Below are 18,239 nucleotides of genomic sequence, written 5' to 3' on the forward strand. Positions count from 1 at the left end.
CATTAATGACTACCGCTGAACACTACCATTAATGACTACCGCTTCCGAACACTACCGTTAACCCGGGCTACCACGCTTCGAACACTACCATTAATGACTACCACGCTTCGAACACTACATTAATGACTACCACCTTCCGAAACACTACCATTAACCCAAACTACCACATACAAATTTTACTACCATTAATGACTACCACCGCTTCGAACACTACCATTAATGACTACCACGCTGAACACTGCGTGTTATTTCCACGCTTCGAACACTACCAGTAATGACTACCACGCTTCGAACACACCCATCAGTTGCAGTTTTAGGTTTCGAACACTAGTCAATGTTGTAAGTGTGGTTGTTTTTGTTGTTCGTGTGGTTGTTTTTGTTGTTCGTGTGGTTGCTTCTCTTCCTTATATTCTGTTTTTACTAATATATTATGTTTCTCTTCCTGTCATCCTTTGTTTCCATCCCTTCCTTTTTCTCCATCTCCTCTTATCTCTTCGTCTCCTCTCCGCCACCTGCACCAATACTCCGTCGCTAGATGAGAGGTATCCAACACCCCACTGTTATTGTGTCGGTGGGGACCAGATCGCCTTTAATGCTCTCCTAATCCCCCTCCCGCGGCCCCCTGGTAATAAACGCAATAATTGAGTGATGGGGTTGGGGTCCGGGAGCATCGCTGGGAGGGGATTCGATCCTCCGAGTGACACCTATAAGGGATCAGAGCCCACAAGCCCTCGGTTAATTATGATCTCTAACCCGATTATCTCGAAAGATTAGAAGTGACGTTCTCTGACCTCCACACCGGTTCAGGTCACGCCCTTAGGGGGGTTTTGGGGCGAAGGGGGGGGGGTGAGGGGAGGGGGGAGTGAGGGGAGGGTAATAGAGGGGAAGAGCGTGGCTCATTAGCTAATAAAGGGATCAGATGCTGTGGTTTAGGATCAGGTTATGTTCATCAGCCGCTGAGGTGTTATGACCACATGTTTTGGATACGGATAATTACGATGCTCTTTTATTTTTCTCTCTCCTCAATTCCTGGTGTTTGTGACTCATGTTGACATCGGATCTTACTCTCTCTCTCTCTCTCTCTCTCTCTCTCTCTCTCTTCCTGTCATTTATCCACTGCACTAGAACAATAACTAACAAGTACCGGAGAAAGGAGTGAGAGACAGGAACAATAACATAAACAGCGTCACTAACAACAAGGTAACAACAGTGTGTCTGATGCCTGGAGTCCACACACATTATGAGGACCAGATGTGTCTACACTAATATACATGGCCCAGATGTCTATATATAAACTAACTGTTGTTTTGTTTATTACTTTAATAATTATGTAACAGAGTAAGAATTATATTGACAAATTACTGGAGGAATAATTACGCATACATGTTGTGTTGGGTCAGTGTAGTAACCCTGTCTTTCTCCGGAAGAAGGGGGAAGAGTAGGTGAGGGGAAGGGTGGGGTGAGAGGGAAGGAGGGGAGTGAGGAAAGGAGGGAAAGGGAGGGGAGGTGAGAGGGGGGGAAAGAGGACATGTCATGAGGGTAAGTGGAGGAAGAGGCTTAGGAGGAGTAGTGAGGAGAGACGGATAGGGAGGGGGGGGGTCTGAGCTATCCCTCCCCGTCCTCCTCATTCTCCTCCTGCCCCTTCCTCCCCCTCCTCCCGCTTCTTCCTCCCCCTCCTCCCCACATACACACCACAGCAGCCATGGGTCGCATCATCGCTGGGGAGCCACACACGTATGATCTAATTTGCATATAAATCTGACCAGGTGTATGTATGTATATATGTGTGTATGTGTGTGTGTGTATGTGTGTGTACATGAGTAGGGGAGGGGGAGATGGGGAGGGGAGTGTGTTTTTGTGGGGGTGTTATTGTCTACCATGGAGGAATAGGGGTGTAGGAGGGGGGGGGCACAGTAGGGGTGTAGGAGGGGGGGAGGGAAACACTTACCTACACCCCATGGCCCAATTACACTGCGGGAAATACACCCAATTACACTCCAATTACACTCTTTGGTCTTGTGTTGCTTGTGTCCGGTATTTATTTAAATTCTGAGTAATACAACAGAGAAAATGTGTATATCCAATTACAAGACTAAGTATATCCTGTGTAATACTGAATAGAAGATGAATATACCCAGATACACCTCAATATGGTATACCCGGTGTTGAATATACACACAGTGGTATACAAACAGGTAGTTATACACCCAAGTACACTCAATTTACATCCTGGGGGGATAAGGAGGAGGAGGAGGAGGAGGAGGAGGAGAAGAGAAGAAGAATAGGTAGGAGAAAAATATAGAAGAGAGAGAGAGAGAGAGAGAGAGTGTCACTGCACCAAACATTCTCTCGCTCTCCTCATTTGCATATCGAAGTTGGCATCCCACGCCCAACCGGTGACACCCTCTAGGCACTATGGGCACTAACCCCTAACCCATTCATAGAGGTGACTTACCCCATAGCTATAGATAGAGACTCTCACCTTTATGGTCCGTCGTGGCTTGGCATCTTCTTGTCCTCAACGACGTTTATTTTCATTGTCTCGTGTCTATAACGCATATTTCCCCCGACTCTTATTGGCTGTCGTGAATCATAGAGTGGTGGTCGGGGGGAGGGGGGGGGGGGGGGGGGGTGTGTGTTTTAAGACTTCTCATTCTTCTCTCTGTCTCTCTCTTCCTCTCCTCTCTCTTTTCTACCCCTCCTCTTCTTTCTTCTTTCCCTTCCTCCCACCTCCTAGCCCTCTGTCTTTCCTCTCCCCTCCTCTTCCTCTCCTCCACTTTCCTCTTTTCCCCCCTTACACACTTCTTCTTCCTCCTCATCCACCCCCTTCTTCCCCTCCTCTCCCCTTCTCCACCTCCCCCTCCCCCTCCCCCACCTCCCCTTTCTGGTTGCATAACGTCTAAGGATCAATCTTAACACTTGACCATCACCTTAGAGACAAGTACTCAACTCATCACTGTATGTACTCTACTGATGAGTACACAATACGTACTCAACTCATCACTGTATGTACTCTACTGATGAGTACACAATACGTACTCAACTTACCACTATGTACTCTACTGATGAGTACACAATACGTACTCAACTTACCACTATGTACTCTACTGATGAGTACACAATACGTACTCAACTTACCACTATGTACTCTACTGATGAGTACACATTACTCTACGTACTCAACAGCTCAATTACATATCTTAACAAAAATTACTTACTTATTCAACAAACAAAAACAAACAAAATCAAATCTATATTACATAAAAACTGTATCTTCCTTCTCCTCCCTGCAGCACGAGAATAAAACCTGTACTGTACCTGTATCACCTGAGAGAGAGAGGAGTAATAGAGTTAATAAGGTCACAGAATCATAACTACCTTGTGCTGAAGTTTTTATTAATAATGAACAGTTGTACACCTGTTAATTAAAGGTAGGTTAATATCCCACCTCTACCTGTTATACCCTCCAGCTTTAGTGCTTATAAATCTATACATATATACGTGTACATCTCTTCTTATATATGTGTATTTTCTGTCATATATGTATTATTTTTACATACATTCATACATACGGACATGTCTTGTTTATAGGGAAAGGGGGGGGGTTATGTCATGACGTCACTGATTACGTCACGTTTGTTTACCTATCATGACGTCACTGATTATGTCATGTTTGTTTACCTATCATGGCGTCACTGATTACGTCATGTTTGTTTACCTATCATGACGTCACTGATTACGTCATGTTTGTTTACCTATCATGACGTCACTGATTACGTCATGTTTGTTTACCTATTCTAGTTGTATAGAATCAACCTAACTGTACACGTGAAATACTTGCTGTCTACTAATGCTATATAGGAACAGAGCATTGTAATATATCCCTAACAAAGCTCTACAGGTTACTTAAGGTGCTATGCTCTAGGTTAGGTTAGGTTAGGTTAGGTTAAGTTAGGTTAGGTTAGGTTAGGTAAGGTTAGGTTAAGTTAGGTTAATATCATCTAAGTACATCTCGGGGCAGGTTAATGTGATGCTTGTGCTCTGTGCGGTACTGAAGGGTTGTACAGGCAAGACAGGTGTGTACTGTACTTTCTCACTACTGTATTGTACTATTGTAGTTAAGGGTCTTAACTATTGTATTGATGAGTATTGTAATAACTACTATTAATAATGACAATAGTTTTATCATAATTACTAATAATAATAATAATAATAATAATAATAATAATAATAATAATAATAACAGATAATAATAATAATAACAGATAATAATAATAATAATAGATAATAATAATAATAATAATAATAATAATAATAATCATAGATAATCACCACAATAATAGCCGAAGCAACAATATTAATAGCGATCATTAGTATAACCAAACCTACTTCTAACAATAATAAATAAAATTCCCAACTTTGACAAATTCTTCCACAAATGACAAAATTTTTACAAAAACACAAAATAATCCTCCTAACAAAACCAATTCCATATTTTTTCCCCATAAACAACAACAATTTACAACTTACAAATCAGATTAAAATTCCTTAAAAAAAATCTAATCATTTTACAAATTTACAATCCATTGACAAAGATATTCCTGAATTTACTCAAGGAATCATTATTTACAATGTCTTCTTACCTGGACACTCAACACCTGGTGGTATCTACTTAATGGGTGGTTTAGATAGCTACTTAACTCTTTATTATAAGTAACAGTAGAGACTCTATAATGTAAATGAAACACAAAGTAAATATATATATACAATTGTTACCATCATCTCACCTATGTAACCCTGAATTAGATGATGATATTACCCAAGTGTCCAGGTGTGTTGTGTCCGGGTGTGTTGTGTCCAGGTGTGTTGTGTCCAGGTGTGTTGTGTCCAGGTGTGTTGTGTCCAGGTGTGTTTGTCCATAAATTTGACTCATTGACTTTTTAATCAAGATAATTGGAGGTAAATGTCCGTGGTGGTGGTCCTTGAAGGTGTGTCCGTGTTGGTCCTTGAGTGTCCGTGGTGGTCCTTGGAGGTAAGTGTCCTTGGCGGTTCTTGGAGGTTAGTGTCCTTGGTGGTCCTTGGAGGTGAGTGTCTTTGGGAGTCCTTAGGTTGCGGTCTTAGGAGTCCTTAGACTGCGGTCATGGGAGTCCTTAGACTGCGGTCTTGGAAATCCCTAGGTTGCGGTCTTGGGAGTCCTTAGGTTGCGGTCTTGGGAGTCCTCAGGTTGCGGTCTTGGGAATCCCTAGGTTGCGGTCTTAGGAGTCCTTAGGCTGCGGTCATGGGAGTCCTTGGGTTCGGTCTTGGGAATCCCTAGGCTGCAGTCTTGGAAATCCCGAGGCTGCGGTCTTGGGAGTCCAACCTGTCTTGGGAGTCTTCAGGTTGCGGTCTTGGGAATCCTTAGGTTGCGGTCTTAGGAGTCTTTACTTAGGCTGCGGTCATGGGAGTCCTTAGGCTGCGGTCTTGGGAATCCTTAGGCTGCGGTCTTGGGAATCCTTAGGCTGCGGTCTTGGGAATCCTTAGGCGGCGGTCTTGGGAGTCCTTAAGTGCTTGAAATCCTTCAATTGCTGGGCGAAGGCTCAGGAATTCCTCAAGATCCTTTCGTCTCATCGTGGCCGCGAGAACTCTCCTTCACCAAACGACTGTAGGACCAACAAGAATCTCGTTTCAGGGCATGAGGAAGTCCTTGCCATATCCTACATCACTCCTCCCTACCCCTAGAGCAGTCCACATGCTGCACCACCCTGTACTGTTGCCCTATGCACTAACAGTATGGCAACGTCGTGGGCATGCAGTCCCTCCTCAGAATACTCGCGTTGCTCTGTGTACCTGAAGCAATATAGAAAGAGTCAAGGGATTATATCGCTGGTTAAAACTACACTTACAAACGTTGCTTAAGGTGTGTTCAGCCACTTACAAACGTTGCTTAAGGTGTACTTCAACCACAAACGTTGCTAAGGTGAAAATGTTCATACTAAACGTTAGCAAAATGTATTCAGCCACTTACAAGCATTAGCAAGTGTATTCAACCACTTCTTGTTAGCAAAATTAATATTCAGCCACTTACAACATTTATAGGTGTGTTCAGCCGCACAAACGATTGCTTAGAGTGTGTTCAGCCACTAAACATTGTGGAATAATGTTGACCACTTACAAACGTTTAGCAAGGTAATATTCAGCCACTTACAAACGTTACTAAAGTGTTGTTCAGCCACCTGCAAGCGATTACTTAAGGTGTGTTCGAGCCGCTTACAGAGCGTTGCTTGGAATGTGTTCGGCCACTACAAACGTTGTAAGTGTGTTCAGCTGCTTACAGAAACGTTATGGAACTGTCAACCACCTAAACATTGTAAATTAATAATTTAATACCACGAAACGTTATAAGGATGTGTTCCATACCTACGTTGCTTAAAAATTGTGTTCAACCACTTACAAACGTTGTAGATGTATTCAGCCACTTCCTGAAACGATAACTTTAAAGGTGTGTTCAGCCACTTACAAACGTTGCTTAAGGTGTGTTCAGCCACTTACAAACGTTGCTTAAGGTGTGTTCAGCCACTTACAAACGTTGCTTAAGGTGTGTTCAGCCACTTACAAACGTTGCTTAAGGTGTGTTCAGCCACTTACAAACGTTGCTTAAGGTGTGTTCAGCCACTTACAAACGTTGCTTAAGGTGTGTTCAGCCACATACAAACGTTGCTTAAGTTGTGTTCAGCCACTTACAAACGTTGCTTAAGTTGTGTTCAGCCACTTACAAACGTTGCAAGTTGTGTTCAGCCACTTACAAACGCGTTTAGCAAGGTGTGTTCAGCCACATAAAAACGTTTGCTTAGGTTGTGTTCGGCCGCACAAACGTTTGTAGGTGTGTTTCGGCCACATACAAACGCGTTGCTTAAGTTGTGTTCAGCCGCACAAACGTTGTAGGTGTGTTCAGCCACTTACAAACGTTGCCAAAATTATGTTCAACCACTTTGCCAAACGTTGCTTGGATGTTCAGCCACTTACAAACGTTGCTTAAGGTGTGTTCAGCCACTTACAAATGGCAAGGTGTGTTCAGCCACTTACAAACGTTGGCAAGGTGTGTTCAGCCACTTACAAACGTTTGCTTGGGGTGTGTGTTCAGCCACATGCAAACGTTGTGGTTGTGTTTCAGCCGCACAAACGTTGTAGGTGTTCAGCCACATAAAAACGTTGCTTAAGGTGTGTTCAGCCATAAAACGTTGCAAGGTGTGTTCTGCACTTACGAAGGTGTGTTCAGCCACTTACAAACGTTGCTTAAGGTGTGTTCAGCCACTTACAAACGTTGCTTAAGGTGTGTTCAGCCACTTACAAACGTTGCTTAAGGTGTGTTCAGCCACATAAAAACGTTGCTTAAGGTGTGTTCTGCCACTTACAAACGTTGCTTAAGGTGTGTTTAGCCACATACAAACGTTGCTTAAGTTGTGTTCAGCCACTTACAAACGTTGCTTAAGGTGTGTTCTGCCACTTACAAACGTTGTTAAGGCGTTGTTCAGCCACTTACACAAACGTTGCTCGTGTGTTCAACCACTCACAAAAAAATCAGCTTAAGTGCATTCAAAGTGGGTGTGTCTCGTATAAACGCCTGAGATGAGATTAATCAATAAAAACGTTTATTAAGAAATATTCTAAGTGACACATTAAGTTGCTAAAACATCAACACTAACTATGTGAAGTCTTTACAGGTAACTAGGGTGAAGTAACTAATTGTCCCCATTAAGGGTTCACTAAACATCATCACTACACTAACTAATATTTCTCTAGATTAAGTTTGTACATTTACCTCCACCAGTGATGAGAGGAGACGCTACAACCTGACTCAGGTATTTGGCATAGATCTTAGTAGTAAATTTATGCAACATTGCCACTAACTATACTTTAAAAAACTTATATATTCTATGTTTCTAAATTTTGCTGTAAACTGCATGCAAGATACTATATATCAAGGGATATTCCTTACCACCACATTTGTTGTTGAATATTACATGCAATTTGGTACAAACTCACTGATGCTCTTGTTGTCTTGAGTTGCAAATTGCATGCTCTTAAACTCTTTTTCTTCTAATAACTGAAGAATTTATGCATGCAACTTTTCACATTTAAATATACTCACTGTCCCCGTAAATGTAGTTCAACATTGCATGCAAATTATTCTATTTTAAACGCGTTAATAATTTATACATTATTGTGGTATTATCTGGTGGTTGTTTTAGCTGAGCCACACACACACACACACACACACTCTCAGATAAGGTCAGTAAGAATCATCTTCTGCGTCTTAGGACCGTCAGTGTCATTGTACTGCAAGAAGGCGTACGGGATGCCCTCGATGTACGCCACGTTACCATTGAGTTTAGACACATCTTGCATGATCAACTTACTGCTCTTTTGGTCCCACAGCACGTTCACGTTATTGATTTTACCTTCAATAATATAAGGACTTCTTTGAGTCTCGAGAAACATGTTCCCCGTCCTGTGAGAGTGTTGTTTCTCCCGCCGTGGTCGCTGCTGCTGCTGCTGCTGCTGGTGCTGCTGCTGCTGCCTCGCCGAGATGGTCATTTGGACATTTTTCGAGTTCCTCCCGTCGGCGGGGGTGTTAGAGGAGCTCATCCTGTTGTTGTAGTGCGGATATCTCACCTCGAAGGGCGTCCTCGGTCTCATGCTGGGTAATGGAGGAAGGTTGCTGCTCCAGTTGAGGTCCTGGACGCCCTGGGAGGACCCGCCGAAGCCGAGAGTCGAGCCCATCCTTCCCGTAAACGTCGTAGTGGGAGGAGTCATGTTACGTCCGGTCCTCCTGCTCTTCCTGGAGGGAGACGGAAACCGAGGCTAAAACCCTGATTAATTCCCTACTCATCTACCAGTCGCCTGTGTGTTGGTGCTGTAGGGAACTTGTGCTGAGGAAGCCTATGTAATGCTGTGGAATGAAGTAAGCATTCTTTGGGGAGGGTGAAGGTCACGTTCTTCCTCTAAAGGTCACTGGAAACCTCACAGAATTGGTTCCTACGGTTCTTAAGCTTCAATAACACACTGAGACTCTGAATCACAGCGTCCTTCACGTCATGCAAGATCATTAAATTCCTACAGTGTCATCCTGGACTTCTTAAAACAGGATGAAGGAAACTTAACACTTAAAAAGCCCCCGAAACACTACAACTCCTACAACTACATCCTACAAAATACTACAAGACAAACATCAAGAGAAATCCTACAGCTCACCGGCAGACAAACTCGCAGATAAGGGCAGTAAGAGCAGCCAGGACGCCCGCCGAGCCCAGGACGTAAGTGGTGTAGAAGTCCTTGTTCTGGAGGCGACGATCCTTAAAGCCCTTAGGTAGGGTACACACTGGGCTGTTGGAGGTGACGTTGTCGTGTAGGAAGTTCAGGATCCCGAAGAAGGATAATCGGCGGAAACTGGAGGAAGGAAGGAAGGAAGGATATTAGTGAAGGATGGTGTAGGATGGCTGGTGATAATAGCTGGACAGCATGGAGTGTTTATGGCTGTATGTGAGGAAATCCACCCACCCATCCATCCAGTCATCCATCCAGTCATCCATCCAGTCATCCATCCAGTCATCCATCTATCTATCCATCTATCTATCCATCCACTTAAACAAAGGCTCTCTTTGTAGTCACTCACCCATCTCAACCTAAATCATCCTATAAATCCACCTCACCCACCAACCCACCTCATCCAACCCAACCCACCTCACCCACCAACCCACCCCATCCAACCCAACCCACCTCACCCACCCAACCCACCCCATCCAACCCAACCCACCTCACCCCCAACCCACCCAAACCAACCATCCACCACCCAACCCACCATTCACCTCCACCTCACCCACTCAACCCACCCCATCCAACCCAACCACTCACCCAACCCACCCACCCTCACCCACCATTAACAGCAACAGTACAGTACATAACTCACAAGCCGTTGAAGAGATCAGAGTACTCGCTGTCTTTCCTGAAGCCGTAACCATACCAGAAGGTGAAGCCCTTATCGGAGGTGAGGGTGGTGGTGTAGAAGCTGCAGGTCTCGTTCGCCTCCTTCCTCCTCTGTGTCTTGAAGTCTTCCTGTATAAGGTACTCGAGGACTTGCATGTCGTCTATGTATACGTATTCTGGGGGTGAGGGAGGAGGGGGAGTTAGGGTGAGTGGGTGATGAAAGTGGTGAGGAGAGAGGTGAGGGTGAGGGAGGAGGAGTTAGGGGTGGAGTGGGGTGATGAGGTTGATGAGGGGTGGAGGAGGGTGAGGGAGAGGGGGGTGAGACAGGGAGGGGGTAAGTAAAGGTGATGAGAGAGAAAGAAACAGACAGACAGACAGACAGACACGTACCGTTCGTCCTCACCAGAGCTACAGCCTCCGCCCGTGAGTTGATGAACCTGCCCCGGCCCTTAGCCTGAAGATCCCTCAAGACCTTTAACTTAGGGTGAGTCTGAGGGCGTCCACAGGTGTCCACAGGTGTCCGCAGGTACCGGTAAACAGGTAACACGATAATTAGTCCCGTTACAGGTAGAGAGAAGGAGGAAAATAAAGAATAAAAATTAATTACAACAACAACAACAAACAATAACAAACAATAACAACATTCATAATAACAACCCACAACCACACCCACAGCCACACCCACACCCACACCCACAGCCACACCCAGAAGCTCACCGTGATGACTTCGACAAGGGCACCATCCCGGAAGGCCAGCCAGGACACGCCAGGTAAGTTCTCGAGATCTTCCACCTTCTCTATAGGCAACTTGAGGCCATTGAACGTGAGGAACGCTGTCAAGTTGGCCGTGTAGAATGACGTGACGATCATGATGAATAACCACCACGTAGCGATGAGAATACGTGAAGAGTCTGTGTGTGGAGGATGAGGGGAAGATGGTGATACTGGTAGTGGTGGTGGTGGTGGTGGTGGTGGTGGTGGTGGTGGTGGTGGTGGTGGTGATGATGGTGGTGTGTGGTGGTGATGGTGGTGGTGGTGGTGGTGGTGGTGGTGGTGATGGAGTGGTGGTGGTGATGTTGGTGGTAGTGATAGTGATAGTGGTAGTGGTAGTGGTGGTGGTGGTTAAGAGAAGAGAGACATAATGTAGTGAAGAAGATACGTGAAGAGTCTGCGAAGATGGAGAGAAGATGATGGTAAAGAGAAAAGAAATTACGTCGGAGAAGAGAGAGAGAGAGAGAGAGAGAGAGAGAGAATCACACATTTATCACATCTATGTATTCCTACTTTTTCTTTGCTCTATCTTATTTTCTCTATCCTCTTCCTTTCCTTAATTCCCATCTTTATCCCCTCTTTCTCTTGTTTTCTTCCCCTCCCCTCCCCCCCATCACCTACCCCATCACCTTCCCCCTTCCTATCCTCCCCTCCCCTCCCCTTCCTACCCCCTCCCCTTCCCTCGCCCCTTCCCATCACCTACCGGAGATGGGCTTCAGCATACTGCCCTGTTTCATCATGGCGCCGTACACAAACCACCTTCCCCCTTCCTATCCTCCCCTCCCCTCCCCTTCCTACCCCCTCCCCTTCCCTCTCTCCTTCCCATCACCTACCGGAGATGGGCTTCAGCATACTGCCCTGTTTCATCATGGCGCCGTACACAAACCACCTTCCCCTTCCTATCCTCCCCCTCCCTCCCCTTCCTCCTACCCTCCTTCCCCTCTCCCCTTCCCATCACCTACCGGAGATGGGCTTCAGCATACTGCCCTGTTTCATCATGGCGCCGTACACGAACCAAACACACTGGTCAAGGGAAGACCCGGGTCAGTCTGGGGTCACCCTTACACAGCCTCACCCTGACCACGATGATGAAATAGATGAGGGGCCCCATCACCGCTGTGGCCGCCAGGATCAACCACCACACCTGGAGAGAGAGTGAGGGAGAGAGTGAGGGAGAGAGTGAGGGAGAGAGTGAGGGAGGGAGAGTACGGAGGAATGAGGTGAGAGGGAGAGTTTATCACGAGAGAGTGGAGAAAACTAACAAAGACAGATGTACACACACACACACACACACACAGTTCAGAATAATACATAAACACAAACGTCAATACAGTAGTGGCACCTGTAACAACATCAGATAAATATAGAGTAATAAATACAGTAAGCACCACAATTGACACCTTTAGCACCACTAATTACACCTGTGAAACAATACCATTCATAATATAACACCTGCAACACCTGCACCGATATCTATAACACTTGCATTATCTTCTCCCCCCATCCTCCCTCCCCTCCCCCCCTCCCTTCCCCTCCCCTCCCCCCTCACCTCAAGACTGAAGGGTTTCAGGAGGGCGTCTGGCTTAGGGGAATCCTTCGGTCTCTTGGCCAGGATACCGAAGGTGGTTGTCCCCAGCAGGAGGGAGAAGTCGAGAACCTCCTCCCGTGCTGCGGTGATGGTCACAGGTAGCAGGGTCAGCTCAGCCACCTGGAGGAGACAGGGCAAAGGGGTGATAAATGTGGGAATTAGGAGAGAAATGGAGAGAGGATAATGATTGAGGGAGATAGGGTAAGAGCCAATTCCTTCCCCCCCATCTCTTTTTCTCCCCCTCTCTCCCTAGTTCACGCATTTTCTCTGCCCCCCCCCTCCCTCCCTCATCCTCTTTCCTTCCCCTCTCTCTCCCTCTTTTCCTCCCACACTCTCTCTCCCCTTTCTTTCTCTCATTCCTTCTTTTCCTCTCTCCTTCTTTCACGCACTCTGACACTCTCTCCCTCTTTTCCCTCCGTTCCCCTCTTACCCTTCATTCATTCCTTCCTTTTCCTCACTCACTGCTTCCCTCTCTCTCACTCTCTCTCCCTCTTCCCCCACTCATACATTCACAATAACCCTCATTCATTAGCATTGCACAAAGTCCTCTTCTACCTCTCCACACTTTAAAAAAAATAATAAATAATAATAATAAAAAATAAAAATAAACGCACCAATTTTCAACTAATTCTCTCTCAATTATTTGGCTCGATAAACACAGCCCAGGACGCGGGTGTAAAAAAAAAAATAAAAAAAAAATAAATAAAAAACAAAAGTAAATTGTAAAAAAATAAATAACAAAAACGTAAATTGTAAAAAAAAACGAAAATTTAAAAAAAAAAATGCCCCCAAAATTTTAATTGGTAGTACCTGATGGGGAATTAACAACGTGGTAACCTCCTTTAGTGATGTTTTGCAATTGACGAATATGTTGCAAAGTGAATCCTCGTCATTGATTGGTTAAGTAAACCGTACGTTGAGTGTATGTTTGATATGTGTGTGTGTGTGTGTGTGTGTATGCGTGTGTATGTGTGTGTGTTGAAGCAAGACTCATGTCAGTGTATGGTGAGGCAGGAAAACTAAAGAAACAAAGAAAGAAACAAAGACAATAATCCAACTCCGCTCCAAATCAACACACCTTACTATCCAGGAGTTGCATTGCGCCCTTCCACTCCCCACTCTCACTCCTGAGGCCGATAACGTCATCCTCGGCCACCAGAGGGACGGGGGTGAAGTTGAAGTAGTTGGCCAGAGTCATCATTAGCTCCCAGCTCATGCCTCTGCCCATCACCTTGTTGCCTCCTCTCTCCCTAATGATGTGCAGGAACGGTGGGTACTGTGAGGGAGAGACAGGGAGAGAGAGGGAGAGAGGGAGAGAGAGGAGAGAGAGAGGAGAGAGAGAGGGAGAGAGGGGGAGAGAGAGGGTGAGAGAGAGGGGTGGGGAGAGAGAGGGTGAGGGAGAGGGTGAGGAGAGGGTGAGGAGAGAGGGGGTGAGAGAGGGGGGGTGAGGAGAGGGGGGTGAGGGAGAGGGTGAGAGAGAGTGAGAGAGAGAGTGAGGGAGAGAGAGTGAGAGAGGGTGAGAGAGAGAGAGAGAGAAAGCATAAAAGATTAGATCGACAAGACATACACTCAAACAAGATGGAAACCTTACTTAAGCTAACCTACATCCTAGTAAACAAACTCACACTGCTGCACTCAAACAAACTAATCTGCACAAACAAGAATAATGCCATTAAATCAAGTCCCACAATCTGTCAAGCAAACCAGAAGAAATACACTCAAACAAGGTACCACCCACTCAAGCAAGTAATCAAGGAGTTGCTTACGTTGGTGAGGGCAATGGGCACGTCGCGGCCCTGTAAGTTGTGAGAGACCATATTCCGGCTCTCCATCCTGGTCAGGTAACTCTTGAGGTACTGCTGGTCACTCTCTGTATGGGGAGAGAGTGACGGTGAGTGACGGAGAGAGAGAGAGAGAGAGAGAGAGAGAGAGAGAGAGAGAGAGAGAGAATATGCATCAACAATCAACATGTTACCTGTACCTTATTACCACCACTCCACAACACCTTTATTCATTAAGTCACTTTTTGTTGTTTTGACTTCATTAACTTCAGGGGTCCACTATGATTGGGGGTCCATTAAGGCTGGTCTTATTTGGCCAATCACCAGTTCAATGGCGCTCGTTAAAACTCTAAGGAGGTGAGTCGGCACGTTTAACAAGGAAGGAGGAGGAGGAGGAGGAGGAGGAGGAGGAGGAGGAGCGAATATCTCTCTCTCTCTCTCTCTCCCTTCCCCCATCCTTCTCTATCGCCGTATCTCTCTTTCCCACTATCTCCCTGTCTCTCTCTCGGTCTTTATCTCTCTCTATCTCTCTCTCTCTAATCACAATAGAAAACGGGACTCAAAGGAAAACTAAAACAAATTATCACCAGACATAAACAATGCAGCTCAGTAATTATCTAGTCAATACACTTAAGCTCTTATTTTTAAGCCAGTGTTTACATAATCTATATCATAAACAACTCGTATTAACAGCCAATCAATGTTAAATTTGGGTGTGATTATTTTACCAAGATAAATTTGGATTAGGTTACGTTAGATTTGGTTAGGTTAGGTTTTGTTTGGTTAACGTACTCAAAGGGTTAAAGTAATCGTACTCAAAGGGTTAAAGTAATCGTACTCAAAAGGTTAACGTAATCGTACTTCATACCTGTCCATCACATCACCTCCACACACCTGAGGTCATGTCAACATCACCTCAACCAATATCCTTATCTAATTTATGAGCTTAGTAATTACCCTTATTATTATCCTATGCCATTAAACGATCGTAATTACCCCCCCCCCCTTCATTATGTAATTTAATGTGTTATTTTAAGCACAGGACATAATTATTTTTCTGGAGGTATTTTGGTGTAATGATTAGTAGTGTAATTATCACACGGGTTATGGCACAGTTGTCCATCATTAACTACGGGTTATGTTACGGTGTCATGCTAACTGGAGGTTATTATTAATATGTGGAGGAGTTTTTAATTAGATGTGTAAAGAAAATAAGTAAATAAACATGGAAGAATAATTGAAAATAAACAAAAACAAACAAACACAGACAAACGCAACAAACACAGCAACTAAGACACAGGTAAATGAAAACAACAAAGACAAACAAAAACAACAAAAATAATAAACAAGGAGAGCAATAAACAACTAAACAAACACAAGAAGTAATGCTCGCCCTCAAGGGAACAATCTCTTCATTGATTTCCGAAGTTATTGCTCAAGCGTTAGTGTGGAGGGCGGTCATCTATCAATTACTACCCCTGTGTTACAATGACAAGGTGTGTGTGTGTGTGTGTGTGTGTGTGTGTGTGTGTGTGTGTGTGTGGCAGCAATAATCAATAGTAGATTAGTAAACAACTTAATTTACTGCAAAGACAGAGACACAGATGCTGTAATTAAGAGAGTACAGCTTTAATTACAGCAATCTAGTAATTACAGTCATTTAGAATCTCGTCTCCGACACTTACGAACACTTAGGTACATTTTCACACCCTTGTTTACATCACTTTCACCCATAACAAGATACTGTATTACTACTAGTGGGCAGGAAGAGCGTTATATATATACAGTATATGCAAGTAAATCACTGTAATTGCGCGTGATCCAGGTATATGCTGATAACCACAAGGAAAGAAGAAAACACGAAGTTCCCAAGCGCTTTCGTGTAATTACCCCAGACATACATACATACGTAATATTTCTCCATCCTTGTGTTTATTTACATTGTGAAGGTCGCTTAACTCCCACATCCGCCTGAGCAACACTTACATTACATTACAGAAAACGGGAAGAAGGAGGATGAAGACCGAGAGCTGTCACTGTCGGTCGGAGCTAAATTCTTATTATGGTCAATTTCTACCGTAAACAGTCTCAAAAAAAAATTATTACTAATAAATTTTTTGGATAAATCTACGAAAATTTGGTTAAAGGTTAAACATGAATGTCATATGTAATTTGAACTCGCTCTAAGGTCATGTGGGATAATGAGGTCATGTTAGGTCACTGTGGGGATGGTTAAGGTCACGTAAGGCTGTGAGGTTGGTGTATGGGCTGTCAATATTTATAGCCAAGTGGGCGTGGTTGTGTAGCCAGATGGGTGTGGAGATATGTAGCCCATATAGGCGTGGCACAGGTAAAGGTGAGGTGGTCGTGTTCAAATATTGTTCATCAGTGTGTTAGCATTATGTGACACGGTGTTATGTTACCTGACTCGCTTGTGTGTGGGGAGGGGGCTAGGGTGAGGTGGGGTGGGGGGGTGGGGTGAGGTGGGGTGGGGTGAGGTGGGGGAGGTGGGGAGGGTGGGGTGAGGTGAGGTGGGGTGGGGTGAGGTGAGGTGGGGTGATGTTGGGTGAGGTGAGGTGGAGTAAGATAGACAAGACTTACCTCCCGGGGTGGGCAAGTGGGCCATGGCGAGGGGCAGGCTGCTGTCATGAAGTTTGCCCACCATGTTCCAACACACCCCTAGTGTCACGTACTGCACCAGCCCCCTCATGACGGTGGGCAAGAGTGGGGCTGTGTGGGCAAGAGGTGATGGTGGGTAAAGAGTGATGATGGTGGGCAAGAGGACGGTGGGCAAGAGAATGGTGGGCAAAGAGAACGGTGGGCAAGAGGGTGGTAGGAGGTGGTTGAAGTGTGTTCGTACTCGTCCTGGGAAAATAACAATAAGAGGCAGTGGTGTTCATCCTGTGAAAAATTATCGAGTTGCTCAGATAAATATTTACATTAAATCTTGGTTATTATTCTTGTTTATTATTATTATTATTATTATTATTATTATTATTATTATTATTATTATTATTTCCACCACTAACGAGGTCACACTCTTAACACGGTGATAATAGTCCGTAGATTATTTTATCCATAATTAACCCCCCTTAGACTTTCCCTTACTTAACCACCACCCCTTATCCCTTCTCTACCCCTTACCCCTTTAAAATATACATATATACATACACATGCCCTAAGACCAAATAATTAAAGTATATATATAAGGAGACACACACAGACACACACACACACACACACACACACACACCACTGGGCTCTGTTGGCCCGGCATTGTTCACGTTGCAGGAAGGTGGCCAAGTCTTTCATAACCCGTGATGACAAATGACTGGCCACCTAACTCAATCCTCCTTGCTTGGCCATCTTATATACACACGAGAGAGAGAGAGAGAGAGAGAGAGAGAGAGAGAGAGAGAGAGAGAGAGTCATCATTAGAAACTATGCACGCACTCTCACGTATTCACACACACACTTAAGAACATAAGAACATAAGAATGGAGGAAACTGCAGCGGGCCTATTGGCCCATACTGGGCAGTCCCGTTTACACCCAACCCCTATTGCTCATATGAGCATCCAACCTATGTTTGAAGCAATTCAGCGTATTCGAGTTAATGATGATCTTTGGTAACTTGTTCCATTCATCCACTACTCTGTTTCCAAACCAGTGTTTACCCCACCTATCTCACGCATTCTCTAACACACTCTTTAATAGTTACTTAAATTTAACTTCATTAAATGTGATAGGGTCAAAAAGTACGTTAGGTTAGTTACTCCCGTTTATAACAGCCTGTAACATCTCGTCTGTTACACGACCCGTACTATACTGCCATCTGTTACAAGACCTGGATATACAGTATACCCTAATAGTATTTCTCCTGTGTTACACGACCCGTAACCACCTGGGCCAGCAACCCGGCATTAATAAGTGAGGAAGCAGATGATGATAGTGGTAGCCCCCATTACCCCCAGATAAACCAACCAGACAAAAAGATCAACAAAATTCCTTCGTGAAGTCGACCGCCTCGTCACCTAACCTAACCTAACCTAACCTAACCTGACGACGTATTCACACGCTCATCAGGACAACGCTGGGACACATACACACCTCCATGTCCACACGGATAATGTATGT

General features: G+C 44.7%; 1 protein-coding gene and 1 long non-coding RNA gene across 5 annotated transcripts; both read right to left on the reverse strand.

The window, feature by feature from the left end:
* Positions 1-3,379: 3,379 nt before the first annotated feature.
* Positions 3,380-4,206, reverse strand: LOC121874926. Its single transcript, XR_006090510.1, has 2 exons — positions 3,719-4,206; positions 3,380-3,644 (listed from the first exon to the last, which is right to left on the reverse strand). It is a non-coding gene; the product is annotated as an uncharacterized LOC121874926 (long non-coding RNA).
* A 126-nt stretch (positions 4,207-4,332) lies between these two features.
* LOC121874909 (glutamate receptor ionotropic, kainate 2-like) lies at positions 4,333-16,992 on the reverse strand. 4 transcript variants are annotated; one of them, XR_006090509.1, is made up of 12 exons: positions 16,705-16,992; positions 14,089-14,192; positions 13,401-13,598; positions 12,284-12,442; positions 11,697-11,878; positions 10,681-10,874; positions 10,354-10,453; positions 9,947-10,139; positions 9,232-9,426; positions 8,439-8,818; positions 5,425-5,639; positions 5,298-5,310 (listed from the first exon to the last, which is right to left on the reverse strand). XR_006090509.1 is itself a non-coding variant. In XM_042379270.1 (11 exons), exons 5-11 carry the CDS (start codon positions 11,731-11,733, stop codon positions 5,629-5,631), a joined length of 1,110 nt encoding a protein of 369 aa, XP_042235204.1. In that variant the 5' UTR covers positions 11,734-11,878; positions 12,284-12,442; positions 13,401-13,598; positions 14,089-14,192; positions 16,705-16,992; the 3' UTR covers positions 4,333-5,628. The 4 variants fall into 4 exon arrangements, 3 of the variants coding, with proteins under 3 accessions (XP_042235204.1, XP_042235186.1, XP_042235195.1); XM_042379270.1 differs by having other exon boundaries at positions 4,333-5,639; XM_042379252.1 differs by lacking the exons at positions 5,298-5,310; positions 5,425-5,639 and having other exon boundaries at positions 7,249-8,818.
* Between the last annotated feature and the right edge of the window lie 1,247 nt (positions 16,993-18,239).

Source organism: Homarus americanus, unplaced genomic scaffold (genome assembly GCF_018991925.1).
Source record: "Homarus americanus isolate GMGI-L3 unplaced genomic scaffold, GMGI_Hamer_2.0 scaffold24618, whole genome shotgun sequence".
NCBI lineage: Eukaryota > Metazoa > Arthropoda > Malacostraca > Decapoda > Nephropidae > Homarus > Homarus americanus.